Genomic DNA, 21,774 nt, shown 5'->3' on the forward strand with positions numbered 1-21,774 from the left:
CTTTTTTAGGTGGCAAACCCGATGACATCACTGTGCTATTATCAGTAGTGACTGAAAGCAAAGAATGAAGAGGAAAGTTTTGCCTCATTGGCCACAAGTGCCCAGCTGACACACCTTTAGAAGTGGCTCCCCAATCTCTGCTGTGAGAATCCCATCTCTCTTGTGGGCATCCTACTGGAGACTGTTCTCAGATTACCAACTTTTAAGGCTATTTTTGAACTATTGGGTGAACAAATTCTAATTAGTTCCAGTCATTTGAAAACAGTTACATTTGTTCTTTACTGCTTTTTGCATCCTATGAAATGTGTAAAACAGCTTGTCTCTAAAATCTGTACCCCTTGCATTAACCTCATCCAAACATCTTTTAATCGCACAATGGTAATGCCAATTATTGTCCTTGATGACAAATGAGTCCTAGAAATCCAGTCTGCTAAAAGATGTGTTCTTTTAAAAAATATTTTGCACTCTTGAATCACGTTAACTCACTAAATCGCATTTGGGAAAAATCCAAGTGGCTTTGTTTTAAATATGGATTGGGATGAGATGCATTATCTAGGGTGCTTATTCTATTTTGCTAATATCCTTTGTTCTGGGTGGACTGGAGCATTAGTTTTTGGCCCAGTCTCTTTGGGAGAGGAGATGTCTGAGAACAGATCCGGTCTCAGTACTATAGAAGATAATGAGTGAAAGCAGTGTGGAGTACAGTTCTAATATGAGGTGGTGATGAAACATGCACAACTCATTAGATCCTGACAGGGAGCTAAACGTTGCCTAAAAACCCACCCTACTGAAAAAACAGCCTGGGTTGCCTACCCCCGCATTACTCTTCCCAAATAAGTGTACTATGACAACTTCGACCTCTAAGCAATGGATTCTTTTGTTTCTTGAATTGTTTGTGAGCAATCTTTATAAATTTTTTGTGAGGTGAACCCTCTGCTCATTGGCAATTATTGTTGCAAAAGCCTTATGTGAACAGCCTGGAGAGCAGTCGACAAAATTGTTGCATCCAGAATCAGTAATATTTCCAAGACAAAAAAGTTCTCCTTGAACATGCTCTGAGCTTGTACTGATGTGTACAGCAGGCAGTTTGCTCCATGTCAGCGTTACACTGCAGAGTAAAGTATGCAGCAGCGAGAAGAAAGGTCTTTGGAGTGTGATGCTTGGTTAATCTAATTGTAGAACTGAGCTAGACCAGCATTTGGTTTTAATGGTTAATTTTTTAATTTTTAATGGTTAATGGTTAATCATATTCTAAAAATACAAATGATTAGATTTAGTTCCAAATGTTTTTTTTGGAGAGTTGTTGTAAAGGAATTATACTGTTAAAACTCTTCCACAGCTGGTTGTTGCCTTGACAATCTTTTTTTTTAAGGACATAAAATGAGCAGAAGCCACTTGATGATTTTTGTGACCAACATTTACATTGATGTTGTTATCACAGTTTCAGTTTGTTATTAATTCTTCCATCACTGCCAAATGCTCTCCTGTATCAGGGTAACTGTACATGTAATGATGGATGGAGTGGGGTTGGTTGGACTCTTTGCTCAGTTCACCTTTTTCTCCTAAGTAAATATGAAAAGGCCACTGAGAATGTATGCTGGACTACCTGTTGGGCACGGCCCATTCTTTGGCTGTTCACTGGCACCAGGGGTGTTTTTCTCTTGGTCTGTGTTGGTTTACCAGCAATTACACTGAACACAGAGCTTGGAGAAACTTATATATTAGAATTTAGAGAACATTTCAGAATCATAAACCTTTGCAAAGTATGAAGAGGCCATTAAAAAGCATAAATGTAACAGGTGCTGGAAATCTGAAGTGAAGCCCAAAATGTTAGAAGTACTTAACAGGGCAAGTAGCCTTTTAGGGAGAGGAGGGAAGGAAAGGGAGAGCTAATGCCTCATAATGATTTATCCAAGAATTTGGAGAAGTTGGAAATTAAATGTTTTAAGGTACAAAGAATGGACAGGGCCAGGTCTGAAATCATAGTCCTGTAGGACAGGTGGAATGTGAGATCCTGTTCTATGAGCTTTGTAGCACAGTGTGAGATGGAAGTAAAAGTGGCAGGTCACTGGGATTCCTGTGCAGACAGAATAAAGGTGTTCTGTAAAGCAATAGTTTCAGTAACTCTTGAATTCTGATACCCTAGATATTTCATCCCTTCATATTTCTCTTGGTCTGTGTAATGCCTTCATGACCACTTCTGATCTTCCTCTCTGTCTATTCCTAATGACTTGTCTTCAGCCAAGGTGTCAGTTTCAACTCCTTAAGTCTCCATCTCAGTAAATTCTGGGCCTGATGTGAAGCTGAGCTCTAACGCTGCTTCTACATCCATTTCTTCAGACTGTGGGCCTTTTCTGCTATTTCTGCAATTCTTGATCCAACAGAATCCCTCCTCCTGGCCTCTAATTCTTCTAGATCTCTTCATCAGTAACTGCTGGCGTTAATATTAACTTTTTCCCTCTACATATATTCCTCTAACCTACTTGTTGTGCCACATTCTCTGAAGAGAGCCCCTAATTCTGCTGCTGAAGGTGGTGCTTTCATTGTTTGTCTATTTACCAGCTATCCTGCACAACCTTATACTTCTGCCTGAGCCATGACCACTGAGTCAAAATTGTTTCCCAGACTATTACTGAGCTTATTTTCTTGAAATCCTCCCTCAACGAATTCCAGTTTCATGATTTTCCAATTCCCCACTCTGTGGTTCTACCTCTTTCCCGAGATCACCAATCAGGGGAAGTGTTCAGCAGCTTATTGTAATTATTGGTGTAGGATAGAGTAAAGCTATCCTATTGAAATAAAGCTCTTGCAGACAAAGAGCTGCAGAGATGGTTTTCAGAAAAAGTTGCACCAAAGAAGTTCAGCATTTTGTGGCTTTTCAAGAATTGCAATATATGTACATTATCTTAAAATTGTCACAGGCTGCTTGTGGATGCCTGTCATTTTATGGCTCTGCAATTCGTCTGCAGTCTTAAAGGAGCTAAAGGGTTCAGGTTCACATAGTCTCTCAGTGCACATTGGAAGCTGGAGAGCTTGTACAATATTACTTGGTCTTTCATCCTTCCTGAAAAGGCAAAATTTTTATTTACTGTGTTGAGTCAACGTGTATTTTTCAACTTTTAACCAGTTTATCTGCACTTCGGCAGCATATAATATAGAAACCCCGGAAGATACAAGGGAAGTATTTTTATATGAAGGCAAGAAATACAATTAGTTACTGTAAATATTTTGATCTGGGAATTTAGAACTACAGTTTAGTTCAGTGGGATAAATAAGATGAAAGCTTGAGGGAAAAGTCGGCAGGCTTTGTGCTGCACTGACATTGTGACTATTTCACATATTTCTCTGCTCCCCATTGGAGAAGGATGCAAGGTGTAACTTGGCTTAAGATTTGATTTTTTTTCTCTCTATAAAGAGCTGCTGCTGTTGAATTGAGCCATTGATATTGCTGCAGGAATATGTCTGTGATTCTCTGTATATAATTTATTTGTTTATGACAGATACATGCACTACCTACATAGATTTATACAGGTGCTTTTCAGGTTTGGTTCTGCTGTAATCTTCAGTTTTAAAAAGAAAAATCTAAGTTTTCTTCATTTATTTTATTTAGTCTGCAGTGACAGTTTGTAAAGAGTCAGATATCTTTAGACAATGACGGAAACAGTGCACTTGAAAACTTTAGAACATCTCTTAATCTTATAGATTTTAAATGTTTTAATTGAAGTATGTGAGGCCATTCATTTTATTTATATTCTGTAATGTCAGAAGCTGTTATAATGCATGGATTAACTATGGACTCTGGTGTGAAAAAGGATCTAGTGCTCTCCGGTTTATATGATGAATAAATCCTTCTTGGGCTTCCAGCCAGGTATAGGTATTGAGATCTAACTGATGTTTCATTGACAAACTCTGCCATCTTCTTCAGGGATGATAGCTGGATATGTCTAGTCCGCTGGTACTTACACACCCATGGTCCGTCCCTGCTGATTGATTAGTCCTCATCCAATCAGGTTCTGCTCTCCCCTTTGATTACAATGGAATTTCAGTTGTTACTTAGAGCAAGTCCTTTGTCTTTGGCAAAATTCTTTTTCTCTAGTTTTATTTCAATAGCTTCCTTTACCAGGTGGTCCCAAAAGCCATTGGTGCTGCATAGTAGTTCTGTACCATCAAAGCCCCAGAAGAGTTTATTCATATGGACACCGTATTTAGATCCAATCCATCGTTTTCTGTAGCAGAAAATAAAAATTTGTCCTTTTTTTATTCCTACTGAACTCTCTAGGAGAAATTGGATAAGAAACAGAACAACATCAGAAATCTGATATATAAAAAGAATCTGTTTAGTAGCATAAATAATAGATGATGCACAAAATTTAAACTCAGAAGCTTTATTGAAAAAAAATTATCTTGTTCATTTTAATATGAATAAGAACAATCAACTATATCCCCAGTATCATTTACTATTGAGCTCCTATGTCCTTTCATCAACCCCCTTCTGTATGTCCGTCATTTTCTCACCCCAACTGCGTGTAGTTCTCCCTTACAGACTTATCGCTGTCTCTGTCCCATTTCCACTGCAATCTTCTCGATCTAATTGCCCTCCTGCCAAGGAACTCCCCTTGCTCCACCTTTTGTTCCTTCATCTTCCTTGGTTGCCTAGTCCTTTTCTTTCTTTCTTTCCTTTTACCCATTACCTCTTTTTTGCTATTAGAAATGACAAATAGATGCTTATTATATTTCTTCAGTACAAAGCCCAAAGTTGTGTGTTTTAGTGCAAGTTACAGTTTTCTTATCCTGTTCTTATACTAAATTGAAACTCAGATCCACTAACCATTTCAGAGCTATGTACTTTCAGTTAATTGAAGCTGATATTTTTATTGTATGTTGGGTTTTCTTACTTGCTGTTGAGATTTTTTAATTCTGATGCCGTATATCTATGGATGCTGAAAAACTCTGAGTCTTATCCAATAACTCTAGTTAGAATTCATTAATATAAATACCAAAAGAATAAAATTGCTCCAACTTTTATATTTAATTTTCTCTTATTGTGCTAAATTATGTTAATTGAGTGCATGCTGTGGACTGTGGACAGCCATGAACTGCCTGCTTTTGGGACCAAACTATTGCTTTTCTGTAGACTTTTCTAGAACTTGGTTTTCAGGTTTCCTCATCCAGTGGGAAATTTGAAGGAGTCACATCCATCACTAGATATGTCGATGTAGATATGGAGATGAATTTGAACTGTATTGGCTCTTTCGATGAATAATGAGATGTCTTGTACTTACCTGGTTTGTGCTTCTGATGTCTGTAATATTGTGTCATTTAAAAGCTATGAAAGTTAAAATGGATTCAGAAGATGGGAAGTTTGTTGCTAAAATGTGTGTATGTGCAAGTTCTGAACACCAGTTGTACCATTGGGAACTACTGTCACAACTGTGGTCTGCAACTCTATATTTTTTAAACATTTGAAATATTCTTTGTGAACCAGAGGTAGAATTAGTTGAGTCTTCCAGCAGGCAGGACTCTGAATCAAGGACCAAATATTTCATAGTGATCAAAAGTGTAACCTCCTACCTGATCTTGCAGAGTACTTAAAAAGATTTTATTAAGCCAAAGGTTTGCTTAACGGCAGTTTGCAGAGTCATGAACAGCCCTCAATCTGGTGTATTCATGCGAAAAATTATATTTGTAAAATATTGTGGTTTCATTCACCATATAACTGGACATAATGTTGGGTTACTGTGTTCCATATTTCATATCTGTAACAAAACCAAACTCTGAAAAGCTACAGTGGAGTTGTAAACACCTGTTTTTTTGGGTGCAGTTATCTTTGTGCATAATGACTTATGGAAAGAACTTGTTGAATTACATTGTTTGTCTTCATTTGTAATTTGAAAGTCAAGTTAATTTTTCTTTGTATCCAATATTGTAAAATTTAGGTTTGTTGAAATTGTTGAAGTTTGACATTCATAACTTATAAACTGTAAGTCTAATAATAATCTTTATTTATTTAAACATGGTGTGTTTTGCTTTTATCCAAATTAATGTCATTCAATGTAAGATTCTACTGCCCAAGTACAGGGAGAGAGTAAAAGGAAAGAATCAGGACTTTGGGTGCATTGAAATTTACCCTGGGAACACAGGCATAGGCCATTCAGCCTTTGAGGGTTTTCCATTACTCAGCTAGAATGTACCTGTTCTTAATGTTGATGGAGGGCACAGAAACAGCCCACCATGCTCATGACAACTTCTTCTTTTCCTTGTACATATCTCTTCAAATCATAACAACTTAGGTAACAAAAATCAGTTCCTAATTTCAAGTGAATAGTTATTTGCAGTTTGAGGAAGAACCTCCAGTCTCCTGTGTACCTGTGTTCCAAACTTCACTGCTGAAGGGCTTTGGACTAACTTTCGGACTTCAACCACAAGTGTTTAAAAATGAACCACTCACCCCTTAAATTTCTAAATTCCCCAAGTCCTCATTCATATAAGTACTATGCAAAAGTCTTAAGGACCCTAATTTTTTTATATAATTTTGTTTCAGATGTTTATTTTTTGTCTTCTACATTAGTGTGTCAGTAGAAAAGATGAAGTTTTAGATTTCCAAATATTTGTTTTCCAAAAAAATTAATGGTACAGAGAAATATTTGTATTTTGTTAAAGTAACAATATGTAAGACCACTTTTCAAATAAAAACTTGATTACTTTGTAAGTATACAGCACAGTGCATGATTAACATAAAAAACAAACAGGATATCAATCAGTTGAATGAACTAAACTGATTAACTGAAATAGAAACAGCTATAGAAGGAATCAAACTGGGCCAAGGACAACCAAGGTAAAAGGTGAGAGTGCGGCAGACATGATAGTTTAACCTTCAAGTCATTGATTCTTACCATAATGCCATAAGATAGAGCATCAGAATTAAGCCTTTTGGTGAATCAAATTTTCTCCACCATTTCATCATGGCTAATCCATTCTACCTCTCAGCCCCAATCTCCTACCTTTCCCCCCTCCCGACCTCCCCATATCCCTTCATACCCTGACCAATCAAGAATCTATCAACTTCTGCCATATGTTGGCCTCCACAGTTGCCTGTGGCAATGAATTCCACAGATTCACCACTCTCTTGCTAAAGAATTCCTCCACATCTCTGTTCTAAAAGGACACCCCTCTATTCTGAGGCTATGTCCTCTGGTCTTAGAATTTCCCACTATATAAATCATCTGCTCCACATTCACTCAGTCAAGGTCTTTCACCATTCAATGTTTCAATTAGGTCACCCTCATTTCTGAATTCCAATGAATACAGGCCCAGAGCCATCAAATGCTCTTCATATGACTTTAATCCTGGCATCATTTTCATGAACATCCTTTGAATCCTCTCCAGTTTCAGCACATCCTTTCTAAGATAAGGGGCCCAAAACTGCTCAGAATACTCCAAGTGAGGCCTCACCAGTGCTTGAAAAAGTCTCAATATTACATCCTTACTTTTATATTTGAGTCATCTTGAAAAGAATGTGAACATCGCATTTGCCTTCCTCACTGCGCAGACTCAATGTGCAAATTAACCTTTAGTGAATCCTGCACAAAGACTCCCAAGTCTCTTTGTATCTCAGATTTTTGTATTTTCTCTCCCTTTCATTTCTTCTACCAAAGTGCATGATCACAACCTTTCATAAATGTTATCTTGTGCCTCATGAAACCACATCCTTAACAATCAACTCCAACATATTCCCAACCACTGAGGTCAGACTAACTGGCTTATAATTTCCTTTTTTCAGCCGTTCTCCTTTTTTGAAGAGTGGAGTGACATTTGCAGTTTCCCAGTCTTCCAGAACCATTCCAGTGTCTAGTGGTTCTTGAAAGATCATAACTAATGCCTCCACCATCTCTTCAGCCACCTCTTTCAGAACCCTAGGGTGTAGTAGTCCATCTGGTCCAAGTGACTTAACTATTTTCAGACCTTTCAATTACCAAAGAACTTTCTCCCTAGGAATGGTAACTTCACACACTTCATGACCCCGACACCTGGAGCTTCCACCATACTGCTAGTGTCTTCCACAGTAAGGACTAATGCAATAGCCACAGCTCTACACCTGGAGAAGACAGATGCTTACGTGAGAATGCTGTTCTTGAACTACAGTTCAGCACTCAACACCACAGTTCCCTCCAAGCTCGACCAGAAACTGTGTACTACGCCCCCTCCTTTACTCTCTGGATACCCATGGCTGTGTCGCTACCCACAGCTCCACTGCTAATTAAATTTGCTGATGACACTACACTGATTGGCCTAATCTCAAACAATAATGAGGCAGCCTGCAGAGAAGAAGTCATCACCCTGACACAATGGTGTCAAGAAAACCACCACTCCCTCGTGTCGCAAAAACAAAGGGGCTGTTTGTGGACAACAGGAGGAGTGGAGACAGGCTAGCCCCTATTGAAATCTATGGATCTTGGGTTGAGAGAGTGAACAGCTTTAAGTTCCTCAGGGATCACCGAGGATCTCACATGGTCTGTACATATTGGCTGCATGGTGAAAAAGGCACAACAGCGCCTCTTTCACCTCAGACAATTGAAGAAGTTTGTTATGGGCCCCCCAAATCCTGAGAACTTTCTACAAGGGCACAATTGAGAGCATCCTGACTGGCTGCATCACTGCCTGGTACGGGAACTGTACTTCCCTCAATCACAGGACTCTGCAGAGAGTGGTGCGGACAGCCCAGTGCATCCGTAGATGTGAACTTCCCAATATTTAGGATATTTACAAAGACAGGTGTGTAAAAAGGGCCCGAAGGATCATTGGGGACCCAAGTTATCTCAACCACAAACTGTTCCAGCTGCTACCATTCGGGAAACGGTACCATAGCATAAAAGCTCCAGGATAGCTTCTTCCACCAGGCCATCAGACTGCTTAATTCATGCTGATACAATTGTATTTCTATGTTATATTGACTATCCTGTTGTACATAATATTTACTATAAATTGAACATTGCACATCTAGATTAAGATTTTTACTCATATATATGAAGGATGTAAGTAATAAAGTCAATTCAATTCGAGTACGTATTCAGTTAGTCTCTAATGCCTTTGCAATTTCCTTTACTCCACTGCAATACTGATACATCTGACTTTAACTTCTTCCCAGATTTCAGGGTGAATTTGATCATATTATGATCACTTGCTCCTCGGGGATCTTTTACTTTAAGCTCTCTAATGAATTCCAGTTCGTTGCACCCAATGCAGACTAGCTGATCACCTAGTGGTCTCAACTATGAGCTGCTCTAAAGAACCATCTTGTAGGCATTCTACTACTTCCACCTCTTGGAATCCTGCACCAACCTGATTTTCCAAATATACCCATATATTGAAATCCCCCCATAACTATTGTAACATTGCCCTTCTGGCATGCATTTTCTGTCTCCTTTTGGAACTTGTAGACCACATCATCACTACTGTTTGGGGCTTGTATATACTGTTGCAAGAAAAAATTTATGAACCCTTTGCAGTTACTCATAAAATATAGTCTGATCTTCATCTAAGTCACAATAGAAACATAGAAGACCTACAGCACAATACAGGCCCTTCGGCCCACAAAGTTGTGCCGAACATGTCCCTACCTTAGAAATTACTAGACTTCCCCATAGCCCTCTATTTTTCTAAGCTCCATGTACCTATCCAAAAGTCTCCTAAAAGACCCTATCAAATCCGCCTACACCACTGTTGCTGGCAGCCCATTTCATGCACTCACCACTCTCGAGTAAAAATTTACCCCTGACATCTCCTCTATGCCTACTCCGCAGCACCTTAAACCTGTGTCCTCTTGTGGCAACCATTTCAGCCCTGGGAAAAAGCCTCTGACTATCCACATGATCAATGCCTCTCATCATCTTATACACCTCTATCAGGTCATCTCTTATCCTCTGTCGCTCCAAGGAGAAAAGGCCGAGTTCACTCAACCTGTTTTCATAAGGCATGCTCCCCAATCCAGGCAACGTCCTTGTAAGTCTCCTCTGCACCCCTTCTATGGCTTCCATGTCCTTCCTGTAGAGAGGCGACCAGAACTGAGCACAGTACTCCAAGTGTGGTCTGACCAGGGTCCTATATAGCTGCAACATTACCTCTCGTCTCTTAAATTCAATTCCATGATTAATGGCGGCCAATACACTGCATGCCTTCTTAACCACAGAGTCAACCTGCGCAGCTGCTTTGAGCGTCCTATGGACTCGGACCCCTAGATCCCTCTGATCCTCCACACTGCCAAGAATCTTACTGCCATCATATTTGACCTACCAAAATGAACCACTTCACACTTATCTGGGTTGAACTCCATCTGCCACTTCTCAGCACAGTTTTGCATCCTATCAGTGTCCCGCTGTAACCTCTGACAGCCCTCCACACTATCCACAACACCACCAACCTTTGTGTCATCAGCAAATTTACTAACTCATCCCTCCACTTCCTCATCCAGGTCATTTATAAAAATCACGAAGAGTAGGGATCCCAGAACAGATCCCTGAGGCACACCACTGGTCACTGACCTCCATGCAGAATATGACCCATCTACAACCACTCTTTGCCTTCAGTGGGCAAGTCAATTCTGAATCTCCAATGCAAAGTCCCCTTGGATCCCATGCCTCCTTACTTTCCCAATAAGCCTTGCATGGGGTACCTTCTCAAATGCCTTGCCGAAATCCATATACACTACATCTACTGCTCTACCTTCATCAATCTGTTTAGTCACATCCTCAAAAAATTCAATAAGGCATGACCTGCCTTTGACAAAGCCATACTGACTATTCCTAATCATACTATACTTCCCCAAATGTTCCTAAGTCCTGTCTCTCAGGATCTTTTCCATCAACTTACCAACCACTGAAGTAAGACTCACCGGTCTATAATTTCCTGGGCTATCTCTACTCCCTTTCATGAATAAGGGAACAACATCTACAACCCTCCAATCCTCCGGAACCTCTCCCGTCCCAATTGATGATGCAAAGATCATTGCCAGAGTCTCAGCAATCTCCTCCCTTGCCTCCCACAGTAGCCTGGGGTACATCTCATCTGGTCCCAGCGACTTATCCAACTTGATGCTTTCCAAAAACTCCAGCATGTTCTCTTTCTTAATATCTACATGCTCAAGCTTTTCAGTCTGCTGCACGTCTGCACTACAATCACCAAGATCCTTCTCCATAGTGAATACTGAAGTAAAGTATTCATTAAGTACCCCTGCTATTTCCTCTGGTTCCACACACACTTTCCCACTGTCACACTTGATGGGTCCTATTCTTTCACGTCTTATCCTCTTGCTCTTCACATACTTGTAGAATGCCTAGGGATTTTCCTTAACCCTGCCCACCAAGGCTTTCTCATGGCCCCTTCTGGCTCTCCTAATTTCCTTTGTAAGCTCCTTCTTGTTAGCCTTATAATCTTCTAGGTCCCTAACATTACCTGACTCTCTGAACCTTTTGTAAGCTTTTCTTTTCTTCTTGACTAGATTTATTACAGCCTTTGAACACCACGGTTCCTGTACCCTACCATAACTTCCCTGTCTCATTGGAATGTACCTATGCAGAACTCCACACAAATATCCCCTGAACGTTTGCCACATTTCTTCCGTACTTTTCCCTGAGAACATCTGTTCCCAATTTAAACTTCCAATTTCCTGCCCGATAGCCTCATAATTCCCCTTACTCCAATTAAACGCTTTTCTAACTTGTCTGTTCCTATCTCCAAAATGCTCTCCCACTGAGAGAGCTGACACCTGACCAGGTTCATTTCCCAATACCAAATCAAGTACAGTCTCTCCTCTTGTAGGCTTATCTACATATTGTGTCAAGAAACCTACCTGAACACACCTAACAAACTTCTCCCAATCTATACCCCTTGCTCTATGGAGATGCCAATCGATATTTGGGAAATTAAAATCTCCCATCACGACAGCTCTGTTATTATTACACTTTTTCAGGACCTGTTTCCCTATCTGCTCCTCGATATCCCTGTTACTATTGGGCTGTCTATAAAAAACACCCAGTAGAGTTATTGACCCCTTCCTGTTCCTAACCTCCACCCACAGAGACTCCGTAGACCAGGAGTCCCCAAACTTTTTCGCACTGCGGACCGGCCGACCGGGGGGCGGGGGGGGGGGGGGTTGTGAACGGACAAGAGTAGCAGTCAAATACGCTATGTTTTCCCCGATAAAGACTACAATGACCATGAAGCCTTGCGCGGGCACCAGTGCGCTGCGTGTACGATTTTTTTCTACAAATCGTTTTTGGCGATTCTGTTCGGTGTGGGGGGTGTTAATCACGACCGGAATACAGGTGATAAGTGGCTAATACACTCAATTTCATTTCTAAAAGGGTTTATCTAACGAATTTAATATTAAACACCCAGCGCATATTTTCCTCGCATGAATATAGTGATTACTCAATTATCGGGGAGGACGGGAGCTTGAAGTAAATATTGAACGAACTTCCAGTAGAAGTGGTAGAGGCAGGTTCGATATTATCATTTAAAGTAAAATTGGATAGGTATATGGACTGGAAAGGAATGGAGGGGTATGGGCTGAGTGCAGGTCGGTTGGATGAGGTGAGAATAGCGTTCGGCACGGACTAGAAGGGCAGAGATGGCCTGTTTCCGTGCTGTAATTGTTATATGTTAATAGCATCATAACATTTTAAGTATCGTTTGGATATTAAACACGCAGCACGTATTTTCCCCGTATGAACATATAAAATCATTGCAACACACCAATATCGCTGAATCAGTGGGAGCCCTGGGCTTGTTTCCCTGCAACAAGACGGTCCCATCAAGGGGTGATGGGAGACAGCGATACTCGAAGGGGCTTCCTTATGTCCAGTCTATTCCACAATTTAGTTTTCGTTGCATTCATTGCAGAGATACGTTGGAAATGGAAGCAACGTTTTCAGTGCTTTCGTGGCTATCTCAGGATATTTAGCCTCGACTTTGATCCAGAATGCCAGCAGAGATGTTATGTCAAACATACTTTTCAGCCCATCATCATTTCCAAGCTCGAGGAGTTGATCTCCTTCCCGCGCTGACGTGGATGACGCGTGGGTAATGACCTCGTGTGTGTTCAAACTCAACAGTGCGTGACAGGGATTGAGGAAAGGTGCAGCTGACTCATATCGCCAAATCATATCGTTTCCTCGCGGCCCGGTAGAGCATGCTCTGCGGCCCGGTGGTTGGGGACCGCTGCCGTAGACAATCCCTCCATGACGTCCACCTTTTCTGCAGCGGTGGCACTATCTCTGATCAACAGTGCCTTGCCCCCACCTCTTTTGCCTCCCTCCCTGTCCTTTCTGAAACACCTAAAACCCAGCACTTGAAGTAACCATACCTGTCCCTGAGCCATCCAAGTAATGCTCTCTGTAGTGGCCACCACATCATAGCTCCAAGTATTAATCCACGCTCTAAGCTCATATGCTTTGTTCAGAATACTCCTTGCATTAAAGTAGACACATCCCAAACCGTCCATCTGAATGTGTCCCTTCTCTATCACCTGCCTATCCTCCCTCACGCACTGTCTCCAAGCTTTCTCTATTTGTGAACCAACCACCTCTTCCCCAGTCTCTTCAGTTCGGTTCCCACCCCCCAACAATTCTAGTTTACACTCTCCCCACTAGCCTTAGCAAACCTCCCCACCAGCATATTGGTCCCCCTGCGATTCAAGTGCAACCCGTCCTTTTCGTACAGGTCACACCTGCCCAAAAAGAGATCCCAATGATCTGAATCTCTGCCCCCGCTCCAATCCCTCAGCCACGCATTTATCCTCCACCTCATTCTATTCCTATACTCACTGTCACGTGGCACAGGCAGTAATCCCGAGATTACTACCTTTGCAGTCCTGCTTCTCAACTTCCTTCCTAACTCCCTGTAGTCTTTTTTCAGGACCTCTTCCCTTTTCCTACCTAGTCATTAGTACCAATATGTACCACGACCTTTGGCTGTTCTCTCTCCCACTGCAGGACATCGTGGGCGCGATCTGAAACATCCTGGACCCTGGCACCTGGGAGGCAATCTACCATCTGAGTTTCTTTCCTGCGTCCACAGAATCGCCTGTCTGACCCCCTAACTATAGAGTCCCCTATCACTACTGCCTTCCTCTTTCTTTCCCTACCCTTCTGAGCCACAGGGCCGTACTCTGTGCTAGAGGCTGCCCTCCCAACGGTACTCAAACAGGAGTACTTATTGTCAAGGGGTACAGCCACAGGGGTACTCTCTAGTACCTGACTCTTCCCATTCCCTGACTGTTACCCACTTGTCTGTCTCCTGTGGCCCCTGTGTGACTGCCTGCCTATAACTCCTCTGTATCACCTTCTTGCTCTCCATGACTGGACGAAGGTCATCGAACTGCGTCTCCAGTTCCCTGATGCGGTCCCTTAGGAGCTGCTGCTCGACATAGCGGGTGCAGATATGGCCATCCGGGAGGCTGGGAGACTCCAGGACCTCCCACATCTGACACTGAGCACAGAAAACCGGCCTCACACTGATACTACTTCCTTTCCACAATTACCACGGGTAGACCTACCTCGCCTCACCTAAGCCTGTTGAGCCAAAGCCCTATCACTCTGCTACTGCTCACTCCGTTGCCTGCTGGATATGGCGGTCTTTTTAAACTTTTCCTGCTGTACTAGCTGATGTCAAGTGCCTGCGCAGTCTTGCCTCTCTTTTACCTAGTGGTCTAGGTAATAGTCAAACAATCTGCCCAAACTAATAACATACAAACATCATCACTGAGTATTCCATTCAAGCAATCACAGCCTAGGTTCTAAAAAGTACCTCTGGGGTGATGCCTTCTACAAAAGCTATTAGGTGTCAGGTCTGATAATCAATGAAATAAGATTGAACAGAACATAGAATATTACAGCACAGTACAGGCCCACAATGTTGTGCCTACCCTCAAACCCTGCCTCCCATATAACCCCGCACCTTAAATTTCTCCATATACCTGTCTAGTAGTTTCTTAAACTTCACTAGTGTATCTGCTTCCACCACTGACTCAGGCAGTGCATTCCACGCACCAACCACTCTCTGAGTGAAAAACCTTCCTCTAATATCCCCCTTGAACTTCCCACCCCTTACCTTAAAGCCATGTCCTCTTGTATTGAGCAGTGGTGCCCTGGGGAAGAGGAGCTGGCTATCCACTCATCTATTCCTCTTAATATCTTGTATACCTCTATCATGTCTCCTCTCATCCTCCTTCTCTCCAAAGAGTAAAGCCCTAGCTCCCTTAATCTCTGATCATAATCCATACTCTCTAAACCAGGCAGCATCCTGGTAAATCTCCTCTGTACCCTCTCCAATGCTTCCACATCCTTCCTATAGTGAGGCAACCAGAACTGGACACAATACTCCACGTGTGGCCGAACCAGAGTTTTATAGAGCTGCATCATTACCTCGTGACTCTTAAACTCTATCCCTCGACTTATGAAAGCTAACACCCCATAAGCTTTCTTAACTACCCTATCTACCTGTGAGGTAACTTTCAGGGATCTGTGGACATGTACCCCGAGATCCCTTTGCTCCTCCACACTACCAAGTATCCTGCCATTTACTTTCTACTCTGCCTTGGAGGTGAGGGTTTTCGGTTACCCTTTAAAAAAGAAACACAAAGTCAGGTTACTGGCAGAGCCTGCAAAGATCTGTTTATGTGAACCATCCTTCAATCAAGACAACTTTCACAGGACCTCAGAAGAAGAATTGTAGAGAGGCATGAAGCTGGAAAAGGCTGTAAAAGCATTTCTAAAGACCAATCCAGTAAGAGAAATTGTCTACAAGTGGAGGAAATTCAGTACTGTTGCTACTCTCCCTAGGAATGGGCATCCTGCAAAGATCACACCAAGAGCACAATGTGCAATGCTGAAGAGGTGAAAAAGAACCCAAGGGTAAAGGCAAAAGACCTGCAGAAATCTCTAGAACTTGCTAAAATCTCTGTTCATGTGTCCACTACAAGGAAAACACTGAACAAGAATGGTGTTCATGGAAGGACACCATGGAGGAAACCACTGCTCTCCAAAAAAAAAACATTGCTGCACGTCTCAAGTTTGCAAAGACCAGCTTCTGGGACAATATCCTGTGAACAGATGAGACAGAAGTTGAACTTTATGGCAAAAACTGTTATTTTTGTAGGGAAAAGGACACTGCACACCAACATCAAAACATCCTAACTGTGAAGCATAGTGGAAGGAGCATCATGGTTTGGGGCTGCTTTGCTGCCTCGGGGCTTGCAATCATTGAGGGAACAATGAATTCACAATTTTATCAAGACGTTTTACAGGGGAATGTCAGGGTCGCGGTCCTACACCTGAAGCTTGGTAGTAGTTGGGTGATGCAGCAAGACAGTGATCCGAAACACAAGAGTAAACCAGCAACAGAATGGTTTAAAAAAACAAGAAAATTTGTGTTGAAATGGCCAAGTCAGAGTCCAAATATTAACCCAATTGAGATCCTGTGGCATGAACTGAAGGGGCTGTTCATGCAAGGTATCCCAGAAATATTGATGAACTGAAACACTTTTATAGGGAGGAATGGTATTAAATTCCTCCAAGCAGAAATGCAGAACCGATCAACAGTGAACGGAAATGTCTGGTTGAAATTATTACTGTACAAGGGGGTCACACCAGTTACTGAAAGCCAAGGTTCACATACCTTTTCCAACAAATACATGTTGGGGTCATTCTTACCCTCGGCCATTAGGCTCTATAATGAGTCAACCTATAGCTGGGGAAGTGAGGTGATGATTCCCCCCTCCTGTGAGACTGTTTGAGATAACCTTTTTATTCCTTTTTTCTTCTCTCCTAATAGTTGTATATTTGTGCACTTGAAATGCTACTGTGACACTGTATTTCTTTTGGGATCAAAAGTATCTATGTATCTATCTAATACTGGATCATTTTTCTCAATAAATAAATGAACAAGAATAATGTTTTCACAAACAATCTGCACAACACACACAAAATCAGCTCTCATTGAGTAGGTTACATGGCCGGCACAACATTGTGGGCCGAAGGGCCTGTGATGTGCTGTAAATTTCTAAAATGCTGGAGCAACTCAGCAGGCCAGGCAGCATCTATGGAAAATAGTACAGCCAACATTTCGGCCCAGTCCTACTGAAGGGACTTGGTCCCAAACTTCGACTGTACTCTTTTCCATAGATGCTGCCTGGCCTGCTGAGTTCCTCCCGCATTTTGTGTGTATTTTAAGTATAATGTCTTTGTGCTATTTATTTAATTTGCTCCTCTTTATTTAGTCTTCTGACTTCTCTGAAGATCTGATCACACTTTAGTTCATATTTATGCAGAAATAGAGATTCTAAAGACTTCACAAGCTTTCTAGTACCACTGTAACTCCCATTAGGATCTTTTAACCCATGCAGTTCCTAAGGTCTATCTACAACAGTGTGAGCAGAATTATCTGCAGCTTAATGTGAAAAAGACTAAGGAGCTGGTGGTAGACCTGAGGAGAGCTAAGGTACTGGTGACCCCTGTTTCCATCCAGGGGGTCAGTGTGGACATGATGGAGGATTACAAATACCTGGGGATACAAATTGACAATAAACTGGACTGGTCAAAGAACACTGAGGCTGTCTACAAGAAGGGTCAGAGCCATCTCTATTTCCTGAGGAGACTGAGGTCCTTTAACATCCGCCGGATGATGCTGAGGATGTTCCACGAGCCTGTGGTGGCCAGTGCGATCATGTTTGCTGTTGTGTGCTGGGGCAGCAGGCTGAGGGTAGCAGACACCAACAGAATCAACAAACTCATTCGTAAGGCCAGTGATGTTGTGGGGATGGAACTGGACTCTCTCACAGTGGTGTCTGAAAAGAGGATGCTGTCCAAGTTGCATGCCACCTTGGACAATGTCTCCCATCCACTGCATAATGTACTGGGTGGGCACAGGAGTACATTCAGCCAGAGACTCATTCCACCGAGATGCAACACTGAGCGTCACAGGAAGTCATTCCTGCCTGTGGCCATCAAACTTTACAACTCCTCCCTTGGAGGGTCAGACACCCTGAGCCAATAGGCTGGTCCTGGACTTATTTCCTGGCATAATTTACATATTACTATTTAACTATTTATTGTTTTATTACTATTTAATTATTTATGGTGCAACTGTAACGAAAACCAATTTCCCCTGGGATCAATAAAGTATGACTATGACTATGATTCAACACCTTCTGACCCTATGTCATCTCTTTCTAATGACTTTTTTTTTACCAGCTGAGCCAAGCCACCCCCTTTGCCTTCCTGCCTATCGTTGTGATACAACGTGTATCCTTGGACATTAGAATTCCAGCTATAATCTCCTTTCAACCATGATTCAGTGATGCCTATAACATCATACTTGCCAATCTGTAACTGTGCTACATCAGCCTTATTCACTATATTGTTCACATTCAAATATAACACCGTCAGTCCTGTATTCACCCTCTTTGATTTTGTCTGTCTTTTATGTTGCAGCTCATCCTGTTGTCTGCAATTCTGTCCTATCATCAGCCTTTCCTCGCTAGGATTCCCATTACACATTGCCTCTGCTTGTAAACCAGCTACCTCATCTTCAGCACTATCATCACTCCGGTTCCCATCCCCCTGCCAAATTAGTTTAAACCCACCTGAACAACTCTAGTCAACCCGCTCACAAGGATGTTAGATCTCCCGGGTTTAGGTGTAACCTGTCCCTTTTGTACAGGTCATACCATCCCCAAAAGAGATCCCGATGATCCGTAAAGCTGAACCCCTGCTCCGTGCACCAGTTCCACCGCCACACGCTCACCTGAGAAGCCATTCTATTCTTACCCTCACTGGCACGTGGCACAGGCAGCAATCCAGAGATTACTGCTCTGGAGGTCCTGTTTCTCAGCGTTCTACCTGGCTCCCTGAGATCTCTTCAGGACCTCCTCACCTTGTCTACCTATGCCGTTGGTGCCGATATGTACCAAGACTCTTGGCTGCTCACCTTCACCCTTGAGAATACCACAGACATGATCCAAGACCTCCCTGTTCCTGGCACCAGGGAGGCAACATACAGGTTCTTCTGACTAAAGAAGCTCCTATCAACCTCTCTGCTCTTCTGAACCACAGTACCAGAGTCAGTGCCAGAGACCCAATCACTGTGGCTCCACACCCTCTCCCCCCTATAGGCTGTCTGTTGTGGTCCGGTCCGAAGTCCACATTCCGGTTCACGGTCCAGTCCGCGGACTCCAGACTCCGGGTCTTCTGGTTATCCCTGGTTTCGGTTGGACTTTACCATAACCACCTGATGCTCATCTTGGGGCTGGGAATATAAGTGGCCCTGGAATCGAGTGTGGGGGCTGGGTTGTCTCGTCAGTCTCCCCTTGGAGCAACCCACCGCTGGAAGGCTAGTGCAGACATCGAGATATGGATTTGGCTGTTCTGTATCCCGCCGAGGTTACTGGCCACCTCAAGTCTTGGAGCCACCCCGGACCCAGCTCCCTTCCTGTCCCTTGCCTCCATTGGGTAAGCCAGGCCGTTTGCCGTTACCCTGCGGTTGGGTCTGTCCCTCTCTGTCTTTGCCTCCATGGGGAGGAGTCCTGCATCCTGCCCAGGAGTTGCCTCAAAGTACCCTTGCCCCATCATGCTCTTGTTTAGTCCTGAAGATCCCAGGCCTCGAAGATCCCAGACCTTGCCACATCTTCGCCTGGTCTCCAGGAACCCAGGCCTCGCCACGTCTTTGCCTAGTTTTGGGGTCCGAGCCCGAGTCAAGAGCCAGGTTCTGGGTCCTTGTCCAGTCTCTGGCTCGGAGTCCACACCTAGACTCCTTGTTCCCAGTCCCTCGTGCTGGTCCTGCTTCCCTAGCCTAGTCTGTGTTCCTGTCCCTACTCCTAGTCTGCGTCCCGTCCCGTCATTTAGTACCAAAATTTATGTACTTGTTATTGAGGAGAACTTATTATTGATTTCCCTTCCTTGTGCTGACAGTCACCCAGTTACCTGTCTTCTGCAACCTAGGGGTGACTATCTCCCTATAGATCCTGTCAATCATCTCCTCATTCTCTTATGAGTTGAAAGTCATCGAGCTGGAGCTCCAGTTCCTTAATACACTCTGTCAGGAGCTGTAGCACAGTGCACCTGGTGCATACATGTCTATCTGGGAGACTGGAGGTCTCCCAGACTTCTCACATCCCACACACAGTACAAAAGACTGCTCCTGGAGCCATTCTGTCACCAGGTTCGGATATGGCCCAAGTGTGGAGCGAGATACACTGAAGCAGGTCGATAGTTCACAGACTTTAACGTGAACAGCGTTAAAGGGAAAATAAACAAACGCTAGTCCAATTTTCTCAGGGAAAGCTGAAAGCAAGCAGGCAGCGAAGCATTGCTGTTCTCTGTCCAATTGTCAACAAGCACTACGACAACAAGTATGGAGTTAAATACGATCATGATTAAATAATTGGCTGACACGTGCATATTCACAAGTGCAATTGCTGTATCTCCCGCGCTGCCGAATGTGTGGTTGTGACACATTCTCACTATACTATGCATTTATAGATGAGGAATGAACAAATAAGAACAGTGAGCGAGTAACTTACAAGAGAATCTACCTCACCCGAGCCTGATGAGCCAAAACCACTCTAAACACTGGCACACTCTTTCACCATGGCAACAGCGAGCATAGCTTCAAGACACAATGTGGTTCTCCTGCATCAGCAAGGTCTCTCCCAAGCAGAAATTTTGCCGTAGATAGGAGTTTCGAGATCTGCTGTCCAAGCTCTTCTGAAGAAGCACAAAGAAACGGACAAGGTTGAGGACTAGAAATGCAGTGGTCGGCCATGGAAACAGAGTGCAGCAGATGAGAGGTACTGCAAACTGTCGTCACTTCTAAGTTGGAAGACATCCAGCACAGCTGTCAGCTCTGAATTCACAGAAACCACTCGAACCCAAGTACACCCCGCTGCAGTCTGGAGAAGTCTTGTTAGAATGGTCTTCATGGAAGAGTTGTTGCCAAAAAGCCATTCCTCCAAAGTGGAACCAAAGCCAAGAGACTCGCCTCCACACAAAAACACAAGGACCGGGCTGCTGAACAACGGTAGTAAGTGCTCTGGACTGACAGGTCAACGTTTGAAATTTTGGAGGCAATTTGTCTTTAGAAGAGTTGGAGAGCACTAAATGGATGAGTGTCTACTGCCAACAGTAAAGCATGGCGGAGATTGCCTGCAAGCTTGGGACCGCATTTCTGCAAATGGAGTTGGTGATCTGCTCAGAATTAATGCAGATTTTCTTCTGTCAAGCAATGCCATCAGGGTAACATATGATTGGTCCTAACTTCATTCTGCAGCAGGACGATGACCTTAAACACACGGCCAGGAACATAAAGAACTATCTTCAGTAAAAAGAAGAACAAAGAGTTCTGCACAGATGGTCTGGCCTCCACAGAGCCCTGATTTCAACATCATCGAGGCTGCCTGTGGCAAGATCTCCAAGATGCTTATTTTAGAACAATCTACCAGCTATTTGTTTTAAAATTGAATGACAGTTTACCTAAGAGAATTGATGCAGTTTTAAAAGCAAAGGAGGGTTACACCAAGTATTGATCTGATTTAGCTCTTTACTGTTTAATATTTATAGTATTTTTTTATATATTTAGAAACTTTCATTTCATTATTTTTGAAAGCATCTTTGCTTTACAATTTTATTTTATACATGTGCCTAAGATTTCTACACAGTAGACTATAAAAGCAGAATCAGGCCATTCGGCCCATCGAGTCTTCTCTGCCATTTCACCATGGCTGAT

At 42.9% G+C, this 21,774-nt stretch overlaps 1 protein-coding gene and 1 long non-coding RNA gene across 2 annotated transcripts in view; one reads left to right on the top strand and one right to left on the bottom strand.

The window, feature by feature from the left end:
- Positions 1-6,673, top strand: part of LOC140187885 (protein phosphatase PTC7 homolog) — a 106,947-nt gene extending 100,274 nt beyond the window's left edge. Inside the window, exon 6 of the mRNA XM_072243707.1 lies at positions 10-6,673. Within this exon, the coding sequence (XP_072099808.1) occupies positions 10-68 (59 nt within the window). The 3' untranslated portion in view covers positions 69-6,673. The remainder of the gene's footprint in view (positions 1-9) is intronic.
- LOC140187888 (uncharacterized) overlaps positions 1-21,323 on the bottom strand; it is a 29,450-nt gene extending 8,127 nt beyond the window's left edge. The window contains exons 1-2 of the long non-coding RNA XR_011883171.1: positions 20,573-21,323; positions 3,964-4,275 (exon numbers count right to left, since the gene is read on the bottom strand). This is a non-coding gene — a long non-coding RNA (uncharacterized lncRNA). The remainder of the gene's footprint in view (positions 1-3,963; positions 4,276-20,572) is intronic.
- Between the last annotated feature and the right edge of the window lie 451 nt (positions 21,324-21,774).

The sequence above is a fragment of the Mobula birostris genome, chromosome 25, assembly GCF_030028105.1.
Source record: "Mobula birostris isolate sMobBir1 chromosome 25, sMobBir1.hap1, whole genome shotgun sequence".
NCBI classification, from domain to species: Eukaryota; Metazoa; Chordata; class Chondrichthyes; order Myliobatiformes; family Myliobatidae; genus Mobula; species Mobula birostris.